At 44.8% G+C, this 19,536-nt stretch overlaps 4 protein-coding genes and 1 long non-coding RNA gene across 6 annotated transcripts; 4 read left to right on the top strand and 1 right to left on the bottom strand.

Annotated features, from left to right (window-relative positions):
• Positions 1–227: 227 nt before the first annotated feature.
• On the top strand, positions 228–1,715 carry LOC100649553 (Osiris 6). Its single transcript, XM_003401321.3, has 3 exons — positions 228–563; positions 648–750; positions 866–1,715. The coding sequence occupies exons 1-3, from the start codon at positions 228–230 to the stop codon at positions 1,198–1,200; spliced, it is 774 nt and encodes a 257-aa protein (XP_003401369.1). The 3' UTR covers positions 1,201–1,715.
• Positions 1,716–6,215: 4,500 nt separating this feature from the next.
• Positions 6,216–9,132, top strand: LOC100649672. Its single transcript, XM_003401322.3, has 3 exons — positions 6,216–6,753; positions 6,977–7,152; positions 8,273–9,132. The coding sequence occupies exons 1-3, from the start codon at positions 6,497–6,499 to the stop codon at positions 8,665–8,667; spliced, it is 828 nt and encodes a 275-aa protein (XP_003401370.1). The 5' UTR covers positions 6,216–6,496; the 3' UTR covers positions 8,668–9,132.
• Positions 9,133–9,248: 116 nt separating this feature from the next.
• Positions 9,249–13,032, top strand: LOC100646365. Its single transcript, XM_012317154.3, has 3 exons — positions 9,249–11,510; positions 11,639–12,141; positions 12,394–13,032. Exons 2-3 carry the CDS (start codon positions 11,658–11,660, stop codon positions 12,681–12,683), a joined length of 774 nt encoding a protein of 257 aa, XP_012172544.1. The 5' UTR covers positions 9,249–11,510; positions 11,639–11,657; the 3' UTR covers positions 12,684–13,032.
• Positions 13,033–16,266: 3,234 nt separating this feature from the next.
• Positions 16,267–17,413, bottom strand: LOC125386363. The gene is made up of 2 exons (XR_007226420.1): positions 17,199–17,413; positions 16,267–16,320 (listed from the first exon to the last, which is right to left on the bottom strand). It is a non-coding gene; the product is annotated as an uncharacterized LOC125386363 (long non-coding RNA).
• A 151-nt stretch (positions 17,414–17,564) lies between these two features.
• LOC100646488 lies at positions 17,565–19,497 on the top strand. Of its 2 annotated transcripts, none has more exons than XM_003401538.4 (4): positions 17,565–17,744; positions 17,834–18,185; positions 18,311–18,483; positions 18,566–19,497. In XM_003401538.4, exons 2-4 carry the CDS (start codon positions 17,932–17,934, stop codon positions 18,883–18,885), a joined length of 747 nt encoding a protein of 248 aa, XP_003401586.1. In that variant the 5' UTR covers positions 17,565–17,744; positions 17,834–17,931; the 3' UTR covers positions 18,886–19,497. The 2 variants fall into 2 exon arrangements, with proteins under 2 accessions (XP_003401586.1, XP_048268274.1); XM_048412317.1 differs by having other exon boundaries at positions 17,565–17,777.
• The last annotated feature ends 39 nt before the right edge of the window (positions 19,498–19,536 follow it).

The following is a 19,536-nucleotide window of genomic DNA, read 5'->3' as shown; positions in this document are numbered from 1 at the left end:
TGTATAGCAAATAGGAAGAAAAAAGAGACAAGGTGGGGCGGTGACGTGTAGGGGCGCAGAGAAGGGGCCCGCCAAATATAAGCTAAAGAGATTGCACGATGGACCACACGAAATTTCACTACCGACGGGACGGGCTTCGAAAAAGGAAAATAATTCCAATAGCCGTGACACCGACCGTTATATTTCGTTTTCGTGTTTTGCACTTTCCGTTTCGTCGTACGAGAATCATGAAGATAATCGCCATTGTGGTTCTAATATCAGCCGTTACTCTGGCCGCCGGACAAAGCTTGGAGGATTGTCTGCAAAGCGACAGCATCTCTTGCGTGCAGAAGAGCTTGTACCGGAAGGCGAAGGAGTTCTTCGACAAGGACAGCTTCGAACTGTTCAGTGGTGTTAGCTTGGTGAAGAGCACGGACAGTCAGGGAAGAAGCGCTAGGACTAGTAAAGAGTTGATGTATGAGCAGGAAATCGACGCGGCTAACAGTGTCACAGATAGACAGAGTGCTCTCGAGAATTTTGTTAGCGAGGAAGCTGGAGAGTTCCTCACTGGTCGCAGTCTTAGGGTAAATAGACGATCGTCAAGAAGATTACTTGTATTTATCTTATTCAATACGATATATTTGACGTAATATTTATTCGATTCGTAGATCAATTTCGCACCTGTTTTTGAAAAGATCGGAGAATCTGCCCGTGCTATCAGTGACTCTGCACCGGAAGAAATTCGCCAAGCCGTCAATGAAGTCGTTGAAGGTACACGCACGTATATATGTACTTTTAGTTGCCAACAAAATCTATATTACAAAATCTGTACAATTAAAAGATTTCACAAGATCTTTCGCTTTTATTCCCTCATTTTTATTTGTAGGTCGGGGCAGGAAGAAGATGCTGAAATCGATCATGCCTTTGCTGATCGCGGCGAAAGTGAAAATCGGAGCCCTCGCTACCCTGGCGTACTTTGCCATCGCTCTCATAGCTAAGAAGGCCATCCTCGCCTCCCTCGTTTCACTTGCCATTTCTGCGTTCATCGGCATAAAGGCACTTTGGTCGAAGAATTCCAATATCACCCCCTACAATGGGTGGAACGGCGGCAATGCTGGATGGTCCGCGCCAATTGCGAGCGGAGGATGGTCTTCCGGTGGCTCTTGGGACGATTCCCACAATTACGGACAGAGCCAAGCGTACTCCGGATATCATCACTAATTTTAAATTAGCTCTATTCAAGTAAACTATCAGTTTCTCCCTCTTTCCCTTCCTCCTCTTCATTTCCTTTTATCTTTCTCCTTTCCCTTTTACTTTCATCCTTCCTTCTCATCGTCGATCCAAGAATTATGGAGGCATCGATGAAAGTGTCGATAATTAATGGATCGATTAAAGCTATTTATTGTTTATTTATCCAATTTTTGAATAGTTAAGCGACCACCATCTCGTGGTCCCACGTGTAAATAATGTTATCGTTGTAAGAGTATACGAATGGAATGGACAGACAAAGGACTTTGGAATCAAACATAGAGGCTAGTCGCGACGCTTCCGCATCAATCCGGGGCTCGTTCAGGCGTGACCAATGTCGCTCGGTACTATTTTTTCTTCCCAATCGTAGCCGAACAAAACAACATCTAGTCCAATATGATTTAGATGAACTTCGTTGAATTACTCCTACCTGAGAATCATTGTAATACTGTTGTTCAGCTGTCAAATACAAAAGTTGTAGAAAATTATATGATACAACGATATTTTCATTCGGCTATCCCCTCTCCGCTCGTCCAGCGAATCTTTTCCTTAGAAGAAGATCATTCATCCGTTCCTTGAGAAAAGAAGAAAGGAAAAATCGTTCAATTATCGTTGATCGAAACAAAAAGCAATTTATCAAATTGTCGAACGAGTTTCTCATCGTCGAAAATCTTCCCGGATCCACGGCGAAAAGAGAAATCACTCGCCGACTTTCCAACCTTCCAAGAACCTCCGAAACTGACTCGTTTTTTCTCTCTCTTCTCTTCGCGTGTTTCGCCGGCGAAATTTCAGAGCTGTCGGCCTCAAAACCGGCCCGTGCGTCGCGAAATCGAGCCGACGCAAAGCTGAGATGGAAATGCCAGATGGTTATCGCGATCGAGCAGTGTGTGGCGAACCACAGCCGAGGGGAAAGTGCATCGGCAAGGTGCACATCCGGTCGAGCGAGACGCACGACGACGCGCTAGAGCTTCCTCACGAGACACACGCGGAGGTCGAGAGGCCGAGGCTCGCGTTCGTCATTCTTAATCGGGTCGAGAGGACGGACATTCTACTAAATCTTCCACGACCGATGTCCTTAAGTCCCAGATAGAGGAGGAAAATGAGCGGCTGGAAAGGAGGTTGACGTAAAATTGCCGTTTCTTCCGTCGTCGCTGGTCAAGTCGCTCCGGGGCCCGCCAGTAAAAATCCTTTTTGCTGAGGCTTTCTGGGCCAACGTTCGACGTGCGACCCACAGGCTGATTAGTGGTTGCAACCGCCGACCAGGCGCGAATGTAAAACAGTCACGATTCGTACGATGGATTGCTCGAGTTTTATTGTTTGTTAATGTCACGAGCTTCGACGTGACTCCAGTGCTTTGCCACTAAACATTCAGACTTGACGAGAATCGCAATGTTTGCTGAAACGAAAAAGTATAATTCGTCCCTTATATCTACGTTTCCTTTTTGAATTCTTCTAAAATAAAGATCGACGATCTGCTCGCAATTTTCATTCGATATTCGTATTAAATATAAATTGCGTATCGGGGAAAATATAAGTTAGCGATTAAGATAATTAGTAAGAGTTATGTCAAAGGATAGAACCGTTTGATAGAACGAAGGTGAAACGAATCGGAATAGCAAGAACACGAGTGTCACGGCTCGTTACGTCTGCCCGTACCGCGACAGGATCGCGAGATATCCCAAGGAAAAAAGATACGGAATTATTTTGAAAGGAAGAGGAGACTTTCGTTAGTGGCGAAGTCACGCGGTGAGAGACACGGTGCATTAATCGCGACGCGGTGTTGAGGCAACTCGTCTTTATTCAGACTGCTGTCTCTCTTTCCACGATCAAAGTACATTAACCACCGCAGACGCAAGCTATCCTGTCACAATCGTTGAAACATCGTCAAAGGATACGGAACTAGTTCCAATTTCTAGAATCGCTGAATCAACGAAAAGAATCTGTTCATTTATTGTAAAAACGCATTGGCAGTGTAATATTCTTATTCGTCGACGTGTACCCAAGAGCGCCGATCTTGTAAATCGTCCAATTTTTTCGAACGTGGAGAGCAAACGCGAGCAGAAAAACCGGAACGCGACGTCCATTAAGAAAGAAGGGCGACGCAGCCAGGGCAAACAGAAAGGAAAAGAACGAAAGAGAGGAAAGAAGGAAGGAAAGAAAGAAAAAGCAGCCATGAAAATTGGCGCTGCGCCCCGCGCGCGTCACGGATCTGCAAGCGGATGAATAGAGGCTTTCTTTTGGATGTCACAAAAGTGGAATTTCACCTTGTGCTCGTAACGCGAGAGCCTTCTATCTCATTATTAGAGAGTCGTAAAGTGGCGGAGTCGAACGAACGGCTTTGCTCGTATCTAAATCTCGGTACGGTTCTCACGTCACGATTAGCCCCGGCAGTTTCTCATGCGTCACTGGGTTACTAGATTCTCTCTGGTCGCCTGTAGGTTTCCTAGTGCCTTATTAGCCGCATACCGGCCCGCACCATGCGCCGACAGATGTTCGTCGACATCGACAGGTCACCGTGATTCGAATCACGCTGGCCCTTGTAAAAATCTGGTAAAAGCGCGCGACACGGATTCCATTGCGGAACGCTGCTTCGGAGTCTGTTTCCAACAACTCGATTGGAAATTGGAAAGTTTCGATGTTCGATTTTCAGAAGCCTCTTCTGAACCAGGTTACCTATCGAAAATAACGTATTCGGCTCTGTTCGTGAGCCGTAACGTTGCTTCATCGTCTCGTAGTCGAGAATACCGTTTTGCTTTGGAATAATTTTATACCAAGAAAATCAATGCTAAACGAGGACCAACATAAGTAAGGGAATCTATATATCCTCTGTAATTTTGTACTCCGTGTTTTCTTAGGTTATGTTACACGGAAACGAGAGGAGCAAAACGAAAATTCCAATTTCCCGAGGAAGTCGTGCGATGCACGCCATCGCGCGTGTGTTCCATCGACGTTTCGAGTGGCGTGGCACGCAACACCTTGAACTTCGCCGTGAATTTCGAAACAACAATCGGTAGTCGACCCGTTACTCTTTCCCGCAGTTCCGTTCGCTCTCGTCCAGGTCGCCTTTCAGACTGCTCGTCTGCATTCCGTCCAAATCTAATTACCACTACGATTCTTCAGCGTATCAAATTACACTCTTCGTCTCGTTCGCGTCTCTCATCTGGTCTCTGAACTCATGGACTTTCGATAACCGTCTAACTTTGGTACGTCTCGAGGCTCAACGACAGCTTTCTGATCGAATGAAAGTGTGTTGTCTCTCTTCAGCTACTCTCTCACACGGGCTCTTAACCTTTGATTCCTGAGTTCTCTAACCATAATGTCCTCGATACCGCGACTTCCGCCACTAGAAACCGTTCTCCATTCCACCGGGTTTCTCCGTTTTCACGATATCTGTTCAGTTCACAACTTTTTCATTTAGGGTGGCCATCCAGTGGCCGAGGTACCTTCGCTTTTCTTCACGTGCATGCGTTCGTCAGCGCGGCGAGTCGTGAACGCCGCGTCAGGTGGATGATTCCGCCCGGGGCGACGTTCGCTCTCGAGGACCGGCAGATCTTGATCCCCGAAACCGGCTGGACCAATGGAGACCGTCTTTCCAGAGGGGAAGAGACATGGATCGAGGTGAGATGAAGACAGGTGCGTTGGAAGAACGAGAGAGATAAAAAGAGACGAGACAGCCGAAATGAACGCCCGACACTCGACCCAGTTGTAAATGGGTGAGCGACCCCGTTCCCGAGATAATATCTCGCGTCCATCATTCGCCGATGAATTTTTCGATGCTCCATCCACATCAACCTCTATGACCGTTAACGATTCTCTTACTATGAGAATCGTTTCGATACTTTTTGCATTCGGACAAACAGTGACGAAATTCACACGTAGTTTTCTATGGGAATGGTAAGGCGATACTTCTGACTTATAACTTGATGTTACGAAGCTACAGAAAGAACTTAGGATCCCTAAAGTTAATTATGCCGACGAATAACGGGCAGAGGGCACCCAAACGTAGAAATGTGTTTCAAGGAAAGCATTTAACGACGTTAAATTTCGGGTAACTGTAAACGGCCCAATACCGGTCTAGGTAACTTCGATTCAAAGTCAGTGCCATGCTATTCCGGGAGACCGTAACATTTTCGAATTTCCGCGCGACAATGCTGCCAATTTACCGAGAACGTTAAACCATAAACGTTCGTTAAAATAGGTCGGTAAGAAGTTTCGTGCATCCCATGACATCCGGAGAAAATAACCACGAGGAGCGATTAAAGGAGAAACGTCCTAGTCTCCTTGTCATGATTTCGATTCTCGCTGTCAACCGTTTATTTACGAGTTCTTCTGTCGCATGTAAAAAGGGACTGGACGTACGATAGACGAACACTAGTATCGCGCTCTCCTGCTAATAATAATACACGATCGAAGGAATCGGTAAAGAGAGACACGTCAAGTCGTGCGAGAAATCACAAGGGAGCTGCTACCGTGTATGCTCGTGTTCCCCACGACCTCCACCGCGTAGATTTCCCTCGTTGAATCTCCATTCGACCGAGGAGGGAGCCTCCCTTCTACCATCAAACCTTAATGGAGGCCGAAGTAGGTCTGCTGCAGGCGGCAGGAAGAAGAAGAAGAGGACGAAGGAAACAAGGAGACCAAAGTCATAGGGGCCATCGACGATGGAAAACGACGGGGAAGAAAATGCAAGTGTTTCCCTCTTCCATTCCCCTGCGGCTATTTTCTGAATCCTGATCCTGTGTTTTATTCTATTCCTCCTCGAGTTTAGAGAAGAATTTTTGTCTCGCCGAAATAACGAGATTCGCTCGAGGAGAGGGATGACGAAAGGGGAAGGAGAGCCTCGTAGAGAGGTCTGCGAGGATTCGAGTGGAAGAGAGGGGTAGGAAAGAGGAGCGAGGAGGCGCAAGTAGAGAGGACATAGGGGGGATTGCAAGTAGTAAGAAAGAGAGAGACAGCTCTTGGTAAACGAACGCGAACGCGAACTCTCGGTGGCCTGTGCCCACGAGGTCTCCCCTCGTGCGATACTTCGGTATAAAAGCAAAGCAACCTCTTTTGGATGTAACACACGAGGTTCGATCGACGCTCATCCTGGCGTCCTCTCCAACCGTGAATCGGCTACGACACATCACCGCGCGATCGTATCAAGGATAATACAGCAACATTTTCGTCTTCTTCAATTCGAACTTTTTCGTAGACGCACGGTGGTGATTCTTTCTCTCTCTTTTTTTTTCTTTATTACCTTGTACGTTTCGATCGACATTCGAGGAACATGAGCAAGTACTTTGTGACCATTTTGTGGCTACTTCCGGTGCTGGTCGCGGCCCTGCCAGCCAATGACAAACCTGGAAACGAAAACGACCTAATGGCGACCATCTACAGCGACTGTCTGAAGAAGGAGTCGATCAACTGCATCAAATACAAAGTATTTTCGTACGTGGACAAGATGCTCATTGATAAGGAGGATATCACGCTCACGGACGGCATCACTGTGGTCAAGACATCGAACGCCGAAGAAGGTGCACCTAGGTCGGTTTTCTTTCGTCAAAAGATATACCTTGCACGAAATTTAAAAAGCGGACGTCAGTCTCGAGTTTGATTTAATGGAATTTTGTGTTTCGTAGAATACTTTTCAAATATGATTTGGATATTTCTGTTTGTTCGGTACATTCCAAGTTGTCCCTATCGTTATATTAATTTACCGATATTGATTAATTTTGATGGACATTAATCGATTAACGTGTTCTTGCAGATCAATCGAGTCTAGCGATTTGGATACCCTTTTATTCGACCGTCTGGGGAGGTTCTTGAGGACGCACTCTGTCAAAGTCGACCTTAAGGGAACCGACATCCTTGGTGCCATTGAGTCTGCCGGTCGAAGTTTCGAGGACTTTACCGATAATGCTGTTGAAAGTCGTGGCAAGAAGAGTGAGTATAAATTGATCCTTCAACTAACTCGGGCCCTCAACCGTATCGATTAGCGATAAAAGGCACTTGAAAACATTCGCATCGACTCCAGCCTAATCTATCTACTCAGCTTACAAAGTTATGGAATTCCTTTACAATATACTTCTTTCATTTGACATTAACTTAATTAACTATTGAGAACTCAAAGCATTTTCTTAATAGGCCTTAAGAGGCTATCTATTAATTATCAGAACTCAGGCATCGTCGAGTATTTTGATTGGGGTTCGCACGATAGGCTAATCAGATCGCTACTTAACGCAACAAGTGCATGGGTAATTGGGATTCACTCGATGTTAGAGTCAACAGCACCGTGCCAGCTCCCAAGCCTCGTTGTTGGCACTATTCAATGACAATGCTGACGACGAAGTCGGTGAAGCTGGTCGCGAGACGTTGACCCACTGAGAAACTGGTTCCGCTTCCCCTTGATGCGACTCGAGCGACGAAGATGCGAGTACCTGCGAGCAGAGAGAAAAAGAAAGAGAGAGAGAGAGAGAGAAAAAGACAGATAGGCCTCTCGAGATCTCGCCGCGCGAGATTTTTGACATACTTTCCTTTGTACACGGGGTACGTCGCCTTGACCTTCGCCTATTCTACTTCGAGATCTCTCCGCGCGTATCGTCCTGAGAAAGGTCGGGTCGTGTTCTTTCGAGAAACGTTTTCAGCCTCCTCGTGAGAAATTCAGAGTATTCAAACGTCGTACTCCCGTGCCCATGAGAATACTTACTCGGTTTCCGTACATTGTATGTTCGTAATCGATGAGAAATTGTAGTCACGCTACGTTAAACGTCTTTCCCGCGCGCGGCTGACCAGAAAATTACCAATAAAGCGGCCACCACCTCCAGGAGCTCCTCGGTTCTGCAACTTTAATGTGTTACCCAAACGACGAAGAAATCGAATGCTTCTAAGTTTTTAGAACATAAATTTTTTGATGGTCGAGAAATTGAAATTTCTTCATTGTTATACACATCGGCACAGCGCTTTAAAATTCTTTCGATTGTTTCAAGCGGACATTAACCCACAAAATTCTACCGAACGTTACCGTTACCACCGTTCACTTAACGATCGTCGAATTCCTTTGCAGAGAAGGCACAAAAGATCCTCGGTCCGTTAATGATGGCCCTGGCTCTGAAGGCAGCAGCCCTGTTGCCCTTGGCTCTCGGTGCGATCGCCGCCATTGCTGGTAAAGCTCTTCTGGTCGGCAAAATCGCCCTTGTAATTTCCGCCATCATTGGGTTGAAGAAGTTGCTCAGCTCTAGCGGAGGAAAGCACGTGACATACGAAGTTGTGTCGCATCCTCATCACAGCAGTAGCCACATTGTCAGCCACGATGACGGCCATGGTGGTGGTTACGGTGGCGGTGGTGCTGATTATGGCGGTGGTTATTCCGGAAGCAGTGGTCACGGCTGGGCCAGGAGTTTACCTCAAGATGCTCATGAGTTGGCTTATCGCGCTCATCAACCTCAATCGCAAGCATGAAGAATCTCGTAAAAAAATTTCGTTCTTCGACGTTCCTCACTTTCCTCTTTTCCTTGTCCTCTCAACGTCTCTTCCCTTTCGTTTCCTCTATTCTTTCCTTTGTTTCCTTTCTTCGTGACTCTGCCGCTCTCTGTTTTATGTATATTTATTATTCCTATCCTCGTCGCTACCTGAATATTTCATATGTTCTGTCCTGTTCTCCTATTCTTCCCTAGAAATTAATTCCCTAGAAATTCCTTAGAATCATTCTTCTGTTTCTACGACGAACCAGTGCCTCCACGAGATACTCGTTCTATGTATAGCGTAACTTGAGCCTTTGTTATTTATTCATTGCGCCTAATATGATTTAGTATTTATTTAATTTTATTCATTTGACGTGTGCTATTTGTTACTGCCTGCATTTGTTCTTTATAATAAAGAGATGGCGAACGGCGCGCTGCGTCTTGTCCAAAGGAAAACGCAACATACGTGAGTGTGAGAATGTGGAGAACGTAAAACCCTCTTCAGGATCGTTTGCGCTTACATCCGTCTATTCTCTTTTATTTATGCCTTATACTTACACTTGGAGGACTCTTGCGCAGATCCAACGAACTAGGCAAGAAATCTTCTTCTACGTGCAGCATACATCACGTAGCAGGGCTCTCGCGAGTTTGATATTTATGAAAACGAGTGAAAGTAGTATAGGAACGCGTCGGTGCATCCATTGATACTCGAACCAGATAGGATTTAATGAGCTGCTAGCAAGTACGACCGCTATAGAGGATTTCGCATAAACCAGTAGAAAGTATTTTCATGCAACGGAATTATATTTTTTTTTTAAAAAAAGGGGAAAAAAGAAAAAAGAACAAGTTCGGAAATTTCCCCGTAGTAATTCGTCTTATTCTGACGCCATCGACCGACGAGACATTCCATCTGTCTAGTAACATCCAGGCACATTGCGATGTCAATTTTACGGCATTCTGTAGTAAATAATAGCGAGCGTTCGCTCGACCGTGTCGCTACTGACCTAGCTCCGGCCAGCGGTCGTTTAATGGCTCGTAAAGCTTACCTCTTTTTCGCCAAGCACCCTCATTACTACTGCATAGATTACTCATGGTACAGTGAAACCGGATGCACCGCGAACTTCCAACCGGTAACCTGCATACCGACCGTATAATGAGAGGCAAACTGACACACGTGGATTGTGTGTGCATGCTCGTGTTCACTGATCGGAGCAAGGCCAAATGCGAGTGAATACGACGGTCTCATTGGCGAGCAAGTGACGCGTGACACGGGGTTTCATCAATAAACATGGCGATGCAGAAAATCATGGGTTCGCCGGTATACACGCTTTTAGCTTGTCGAACCGGAAATCATGGTTCCTACCGATGTCAAGGTGGCGCTCGCGACATTTCGCTTTCGCCATTTCTCACATCATTTTTATGTACGTGACGCAAACACGATCCAGGAACTCGTGACGAGACATAATATACTAATTTTACTAATTTATCATACTAAATTCTGTTGACCGGAGATTTCTTCGTTTGTTTCTCCTCTATAAGTGACCTCGTTAGATTCGCAAAAATTCATTAGCATTCGAATTATAAAATTCATCGAGTCATTGAAACGATCGTCAAATCATCGACTGACTCATCGAATCAAAACGGCAGCCAAGCATGGGAGAAGAACGAGATAGAAAGAACTGAAAGAAATCGAGGCGGATTAGGGCCAGTTCCCTACCGAAATTTCATTGCTGGCTCGCCGCTTCCCGATGCTTGACTGCGCTCATGAACCAGAACATTAAGAGAAGGATACCCCCTCCTAGGGTCCGTGGCCTACGCGTGTTTACCACATGTAACGCGTTTTCACTTGGTGTGGCCCAGTTAACCAGTCCGGTCGCCTTCAGCCAGGACGAAAATGGCAAGGATGCGTGGTACTACAGGATAAGAGGGAAAACAGCCGCTGGAAACGCTAACCAGGACGGCTGAAACGCTGGCAATGACTAACGGTTATCTTTAATTAACACAGTTTCGTTTCTATTTTTGTTCGTGTCATAAATGTAGAATGTATCGTCTCGAAACATATATTACGCACATCGTTATACCTCCGTTTTACTACAGAATAAAAAGAAAGAGAAAGAAAGAACCTAGCTATTTCTGATTACAACATACGAGCGTATCATGATCTGGTTAATCCGATACTTCCAGCGGATCAGGTCGATCAACCACCATCTCTCCCGTGATGCTTTCGATTTCAGGCTTATCGAGACACAACGATAACACGAGGGAAAATCACAGCAGAAGGACATTTGTGTAGAAGACACATACACACCTGGTTGCCACGAACTTCCGATCAGAAACGCTGACATCTGATCTGGTCTGACCGGTCGAGCGGAAGAAGTCGAACGACAAGGGCGAGGACGACGATCCGGTCGAGAGTAGCGAAACGATTCACCGGAATCGTCGGTTTTATCGATGGCGAGTTGGTGGGGCTGGGACGGTAGAAGAGGAGGGATGCGAATTCCGAGCTGATCCGGAGAGCAACTCTGCTCTCTACCTGTGGTGGACCCCAGGTGGTTAGCGAGACGCGGTCTCCGCTCTCAAATGATCCTTGGCAATGAAAATTCTCCCACAATGGTGGTATTCGTACGCGCCACACCGCCACGGTGGGGAGAATATCACCGGCCACGGAGGTACACCTGACCAGATATATAGAGCTAGGGCAGGGCTTCCGCTACGGACAGTCTAGTTACAGTGCTCTGTGTAAGCACGCATCTCGCGGCCCAAAGTGTCAAACAACTCGAGTACCGGTGGCTAACAAGCTTCGACGCTTGTTCCTAAAATACCGTGCAGAAGTCCACAGAAGTAGGTTCTGTTAGTTTCTACTCGCGCACATTTCCTTGCTAAATTTCCTTCTTAGTGGGTGCGAGGGTTTAGGACTACCAATCGAAAGATCTTTCTCTGGAACATATAGAAATTTTTTTTGTTTCCAGGTTCTTTAGATTGTACAAAATGAGAGATTTTGCATACTGTTCCGTGTACCTGGCCTTTTTACTGGCCATGGCTTCGGCTAGATCAGCTGAGACTAATCCCACGGCCAATTCCATCAACGAAGAGACAGCAAGGTCTAGCGGAAACAGCAACGTGTTTGGAGATCTTCGACAGATGTACCAGATTTACAAGGAATGCGCGGACGAGGATATCAGTTCTTGTTTGAAAGTGAGGTTGCTGTCGGCCATAGACAGGGTGTCTAGGAGCACGCAGTTGAACGTTGCCGACGGTGTTACCATCGTTCAGGACGAGCCTATCTCTAACGTGGAGGAACCACCGAAATCTCTTCAGGAAATCGAGGCCGAGCTACCTAGGGCTTTAGACGACAAAGAAAATGCGTTGAATACCATGATCTTCGACAAAGTGATGAAATTTTTCCAAAGCCATACGTTAAAATTGAAGCTGCCCAATGTAGAGGAACTTCAACGGAGTTTGGTGGAAGAAGGTGAGAATTTATACAATTGTCGATATACAACATTAGAACTGGTCTTATCGTGTCAACTCGTTAGAGCATTCATCCGAAAAAAGAAAGTTTCCAGTTCTGATTTCCCGGTCCAGTAGACCGTACGGCCCACTCTTTTTCCCTCTGCAGTCTTTCATACAACAAACATTTTTTTTCGTACAAAATTAATTTTCTAGCAATCTAATATAAACCATGAAATTCGTTTAATTAAATTTCGATTATTTTTCTTTGCAGGCCGTAAGAAGAAGAAGAATATGGGCGGTCTGCTAGCTATTCCTCTGTTGATTGGTGGAACTTTGGTACCATTGGCCTTAGGAGCGTTAGCTCTTTTAGCTGGCAAGGCTTTGATCGTTAGCAAGCTGGCTCTAGTATTGGCTTCCATCATCGGTTTGAAAAAACTAGTGTCAGGAGGCGGGGATCATGGCCATGAAGTCGTTCAAGTTGCCGGAGGCCACGGATCCAGCGGATGGGCGAGATCGAGTCACGATCTCGCCTATTCCGCCTACAAGCCATCGTCTACTTAGCAAAACAAAGGGACAACAGCGAGATGTATTTTCAATCTCGTTAGACTTCGCTTTCACGAGGCATCCGTGTGATGTTTGTCGGATGTCGCTTTCCTCTTCGACCGTTCACCTTTCTCATCTTCCCATTTTCTATGACTCCTTCTTTCTATTCGTTCCGCTCCATTCTTCTTTTCCCTCTTTATCCTCTCTTTCTCTCTTTATCATGTTTCCCCTCTTCGTATCTACTAAATGATCATCGCTATCGACCATTTGATCGCCTCATTCACAGTATTTATTGTTCTGCGCGGAGCTGCCAGGCAGCCATGTATATTTATAGATATGAAAATATATTAAGATTAACTTCTTTGTACCATCGGAGAACTCGTTCTTTACCTTGTTCGTACACCCAAACAATTTCCCAATTCAATTAATCGAACAATAACATCAATAATATGTCAAAGAAAGAACTCCGAGCAATTCGATGCCACGGAATAAAGCTTCGACACATCTGTATGAGATTCTACAGTCCGCGAATTCCAAAGCTCATCGAAAGTAACGCTGAATGAAACGAACCGCGACACGACCAGAAGATTCGATATCGTGTTTTTCGCGTCGCTCGATACAGGGCACGAGAGCATCCCTACTTCCGTCTTCTTCGTCTTTTGCGTCGCGATTAAGCCAGAGATGAGACGAAGAGAGTAGAGACGCGTTACCTACATACTGGAAACGCGCGAGCACCTTACGCACTTGGGTCGGACCTGGAAGCTTCGTGTACTATCACACACACGCGTGGTCGAGCCAGACACACGATCGAGAAGTAAACCAGGCCGAGCAGGCCGACCAGGCCAGTCAGCATCCGCGCCGAGCCTTTTCAACGTGAGTCTAACACTCTCTATCATGCCGAAGAAAAGGCTGTGTCTCTCTCTCTCCCAGCATGCGTTGGCACAATCCCCTCCTACCCATCGGTCGATCGATCCTCTCCCTCTACCTTTTTGACGATGTGAGGTTCATCGATCCTCAAACACATCTTGGGTCAGGTGGTCCCGTTCTGAAGACACCTCGGCCCTTTTCGACACTTCCGAAAGTCGTCCCGAGAGTCCACGAATCATTCACCTCCTTTTTCCGCACCGACTTTCCGTCTGTTCCACGTGTTGCACGAGATTTCATTAATGGGAAGATTGCTGGAAGGTTCTTGTGTTTGGTGCGTAATATGAGAATTATGATCTGTTCGAAGTAGTATCAAGAGTGGAACGAATACAGTTTTTTTCTTTCTTTCGTTTTATTCGAATGTGAGAGGCTAACGTAGGAATGTAATGTAGAAGATTGAATTAGAATCATTGATATGGTATTAATTGGTTATTAGCATAATATTATTAGAATTTATTGAGTTATTTGTGCTGAATATGGGTTATGGTTCGAGCTTCTTTATCTTCATTGTGTATTTGGAATTAGAGTTATGATCGACTAGAAGTAGTACTGAAAGTAGAACGAATATGCGTTACCATTCGAGTTCTTTCTCTTCCTTATTGCGTTCGTATTATATTTGGGGGTTAATATGAGACTGCAGAAGAATAGATCACAGTAGTTAATCGCAGAATTATGATTCGTTAAAAATGGGATGGAAAGTGGAACAAATATCGGTAACAATTGAAGTTGTTTTCCTCTACATTATGTATTTGAAGATTGTATAGGATGATGATGCTATAGATTACAGAAGCAAGAATGTAGAAGGAGAAGAATGAGAACTCATTCACGTAGGTGCATATATGTATATGGAAAGCTTTCTTTTTTCGGCTAATAGCAACTGGGCACAAAATGCGAGAGTCAGAGTTGACGGATCAGATATACGTAAATCGCGTTCATTCATTCGTGCCAGACGCGTCTCCGATTCTCCGCCGTGTACTACTTTTTCTTCTCCGGAGTAGTTTCATTCATAGACCGAATTTAAGCTCGAAGACCGTCTGTTTCGAGTTCCAAAGTAATCAAGAAGCTGCGTTGCCATGATAGATTTACTCCGTACAAAAGCGATCAGTTAACAAATTTGTCAACGAGTACATAATATAATTCGTCAACCAATAATCGTACACGTTGAAACCTCTTTACGAACTAAATTTATCCAATTTCAAGCTTTATTTTTCTAGAATTAAGTGATTGATCATTTCAATGAGAAATTCTATTATAGAGGGTTAGACATGATTTAAACACAAGGAACCATATTTCCTATAACGTAAGGATTGACATTTTCTGCATTCACAGGGTTGTACGATAAAGAAGAAAGCACAAGGAAAAAAGAGAGAAGCACGAGAAGCTCGAAGCCTCGCTTCGTGAGGGCCTTGACCTGACCTCGATCCTCGGGCGAGTTCACTCTCGCCGGCGTCGTCGAGAGGAAAGTGTTCCATTACCAGCCACGCTCAGTTCTCAGCCACCTCGTTCTGCCATCGAGATTAGCGTTTTGGTCCTCGAGAATATCTGTACAGTCGCACAAACCATCCGTAATAATCATCAAAATAACGCGCGTTGCACTTTCATTCACGATACGTTTTATCGATCAGTCGATCGTTCGATCTATCAATAATAAGAAAGTTTTACCTTAAGAGAGAATCGAAATTGACCGATGCGACGTTAGTAGCCAGCCATGAAGATAAAGTGAAAGTTCTTCTTGGGAGAATGTAATGTTGGCGATTTTGTCTTATTTTGGTCCTGTTGAGTTTTCTCGTCATTTGGTTCTATCGATATGCGAGATGTTTGCACACACTTTCGCTTTATGGAATGAAAAATCGCGAAACTCGTTTCTAATGACTAGGTGGTTGGATGATGGCTGCGTTAGAATCTGTAATTGCTCAATCATTACCGAAGAATTTTTTCAAAGTTTTGTTTTCATGTTTTTCTACATTATATCTTATGATCTTAAAATTCCTTATTATAATTACGGATTTTTATGAATTTATAGGAAATTTCAAAGCGCAAAATGGCACAGAATGCATACAATATGAAAGAATATATGGTATATCCAAAATATAGTATTGCATATAATACTTGGCATATAAAACACTTTTCTGCAGAGGTTCTACTTTTTTTTGCATAAAAATCCGCAATGTAATAAAAAATTATTAACATTCACACATAACAGTAACATATTCACTGCAAAATTCTAATAAATCTTACCTTAATTACTACTGTTCGTTATAAAATACATGTGTGTGATGCAAATGAGAGAAATGACAGATACATAACAAAATAACTAGAAAGTAAAAGGAATGAGCATTTAATATATACTAAATACGGGTAGGTGTTTTAATATTCATGACGGGCAATGTACCTAAAATAAAAAAAAATAAAAAAGTAGATGAGATTCACGTTACCATACTAATATCTTCCTTAAATTACTTTCTATTAAAAAGCGAGATAAAAGAACTCTTCGCAGAATTAAGTCATAAATAAAGACAGCGTGGAATTAATGAATTTGAAGCAAGGAAGTCCGTTCGCGGAGAAAGTAGCGGCGATCCAATGCCGTGTTCGTGTCGATCGGAAACGACGCCTTTGCCCTCTCATCTTTTTCCTTCTCAGTACATTTTTCTAGGCGTCTTCGGGGTCACGTCGAGGCGCGGCCGGTTGTTCTCCTTGACGAGGTCTGGCGCAGTCCCAACTCGTCCACGCACTACGGACATTCCATGAAAAACCGTTAAACGTTACGCGCGACTGTCGCAGGAATACATTAATTTCAAACAGTCTACTTGAACCTGTCGCGTTGCTACTGATATTCGATTCTAATGAGTAAGATGCTGAACAGGTGGAAAAATCTACCCAGGAATACGAAACTTGATGATAGGATGATGGGCATAGAGAAAAAATCCATCGAAATTCGTTCGTACACCGAAGCGGAATAGAACAATGGAATTTTGAATGGGTAAAAGAAAGAAGGAGAAAAGAATTCGCAAACTGGGTGCGTATGATTCGCTGAATAGGAGGTCGCTGCGAGGAAAGTTGCGGAGGCGTGAGATTGAAGTATCTTCTACATAATGCGAGGTATTATACGGTTTGTTGAAAGCGAAATCGCGGCGGTTATCGCTCGATCCTCCGTTTTCTCGAACCTTCCCTGTACCCCGACTTTCAAAAAGTATTACGGGTCGTGAAATTTTATGATTTTCTCGGGCAAGCTTTTCAGAAAGTTATTTTATGAGCTACTATATGGACGTGGTAATTATATTCAAAACCAAGTTTCAATATTTTAAAATGTAGGTGATTATTCTAAAATACAGACAGGTTTATAATAACATTCTGTGAGAAAGTAACTCCATTGTGTGGTATATTTATAGAAGAAATTTTGAGACAACGCTATGAGAAACCATTACAACCGAGTTCTCAGCACCAGCGATCCCCCGTGAATATCATTGACCCTGAATATTCGATTTCTAAATACACCTTGCTCGTCTCTCCCCAGAAACAAATACGGTACCCTAGAACGAGAAAGTAACCGAATTCTACGAACCTTTTGTCGTTTACACAAATAATTATCACGTTTTAACACTGATTTACCTAAAGATTCAACGTCGAACACAGCAGTAAAATATATCCAACTAATTAACAAATTCAAGACAACCAAACCGATATAATCAATCAGTTTACTTCCTAAGTAACCGAAACCACAATTTCACCCTCGTCGATAGCACAAAATGGTATTTAATGATACCAAGAATTCTTTATCAAAAAGTCATAGAACATACTGCAGCCCTGAGGCCAGAGGCCCGAATCTTCTCGGAAAGGGCTGCGTCGCGTGAGTACACTTCCAGTAATGTCCTCTCTCTCTCTCTCTCTCTCTCTCTCTCTGGTTCCCAATGACCAATCGTCCGATGGGCGAGTGCGCGCGTGTGCAGAGAGCGTCAGGGCTGGTTCGAGCTTGCCACAGTCAGAGAGGAGAGAAGCGAGAAGGACCGAGCAAGCAAGTGCGCAGAGGTGCGTCAACGGGAGAGACGCGCGCGACAGGGAAACTCGGGACGACCGCCTGGAGGAGAACCAATAGCTCGTATGGGTTGTAACCCAGGCGGGGACCCAGTCGGTGGGGGCCATCAAAATTTCAAAAACGTACGCGGACCCCTTTCGCGAGGAGGATAAAAGGCAAGCAATCGTGATTCTTTCAGTCAGTGTCGATACGATCGTTGCAATAATTCCAGCCGTACACGCTTGTGAAAGGACCAGTATACAGCTACATACATATACATCTCTTTTTGGATTTTTCACCTGGTGACTTCGGAGTATACGATCGTAGAAGATGTTTAAGTTCGTGGTAGTCGCCGCACTCGTCGCCTCTTCGGTGTTAGCTGCCCCCGCGAGCCAAGATGACGGCCAACAGCCGTCGATCCTCGAGGAAGCTTTGGACGTGTACGCATCCTGTTCCGGCGAAGAGGACATATCAGTGTGTTTGAAACTGAAGGCGTTGCGATTCGTCGACAGAGTAGCCAGGTCTGCGGATATCGATGTTGTGGATGGATTCAAGATCGTGCAGACCGAAGAAGCTAAGAATAGGTAAGGCTCGCCTGTGAAAAAGTGAATGGATCGTAGAGACGATTTAAGATGAATGAAGATAAGTGGGAGTTCTGGATCGATTCGTGCAATTTCATAATAATTTACGCAAGGGTTTTACTTTTCAGTCGTGCTGACAACGGTAGATCCTTGAACGACATTGAAAGTACTCTACCAGCCGAAACGGAAGCCAAAGAAGCCGCTATCGATCAGGCCATCCTTGACAGAACTTCCAAGTTCCTTTCCACCCACACTGTCGAACTGAGTCTTCCTGAAGAAGTATCCCGCTCTTTCGACGAAGGTAAAATTATTAATAAGAAAATATTAATAAGAAAAATTTGTGTATCGAGTTGGTTACTCTAACCTTCTTCGTTTTACTGCAGCTCGAGGAAAGAAGAAGAAAATCGTCAAATCTCTCCTGCCAATCTTACTGCTCTTGAAACTTAAGGCTGCAGCCCTCATTCCTATCGCTCTCGGTGGTTTGGCTCTCCTGGCCCTTAAAGCTCTTGCAATCGGCAAAATCGCTCTAATCGTCAGCGGTATCATCGGTCTTCAGAAACTTCTCGGCAACAAACAGCAAAGCTACGAGGTAGTGGCTCACCCAGTGCATTCGTACGGCCACGAAGAACACCACGACCACCACGGATGGGCGAGATCAGCAGGTTCTGATCTCGCGTACAACGCGTACAAGCCCTCCAAATAGTTTATTTGCCGCCATAGTTTCTTCGTTTCAACTCACTACCTTCGTTCACCAAAGTGATCGGTCAGCCGCTGACGATCACCCGAGGACTGCACGACTCGATCCTTCGAGGACTTCGAAACTCATGTGTAATCGATCTGATTGAACGTTTCAGTCGACCAGCAAACACTTTAGTAAGAGGCTATCGTTCCATTGCGCGTGACCAGTGACCAAACGTGACGAACTGTGACAATTGACGATCGATCAGACTGTTCGACGTTAACTCAGACTGTTAAAGACATATATGTTGTTAACACGTGGTGTCCGGACAATTTACTGCCGGATTACGATCGTTACGGTGACAAAAGAAGCAAGCCGTCAGACAGACTTTACTAGTAACAGTGGACGGTGGTAGTCGAATCACCCCCGACTCACCCCCGAATTGTGGTATCTTTCTAAGAGTTAACGCTTCGAAGCGACCTCGATCGCAGATCTCGGGTCGAACGCGCTCGGACTTATAGTCAGTACCTTTACAGGGCTACCAGATTTCATCCAATGATTATTTATATCACACCCTTCTCGGGTTGCCATGTAACTTATCGAACTATTTATAAATAAATATAATTTTATACGGAAGCAACGCTTGTTATGTTATTATATTATAATCCTTCCCCT

Source organism: Bombus terrestris, chromosome 15, assembly GCF_910591885.1.
Source record: "Bombus terrestris chromosome 15, iyBomTerr1.2, whole genome shotgun sequence".
Classification (NCBI taxonomy): Eukaryota; Metazoa; Arthropoda; class Insecta; order Hymenoptera; family Apidae; genus Bombus; species Bombus terrestris.
The sequence above is the reverse complement of the archived record's forward strand: the minus strand, read 5'-3'. Positions and strand labels throughout refer to the sequence as shown.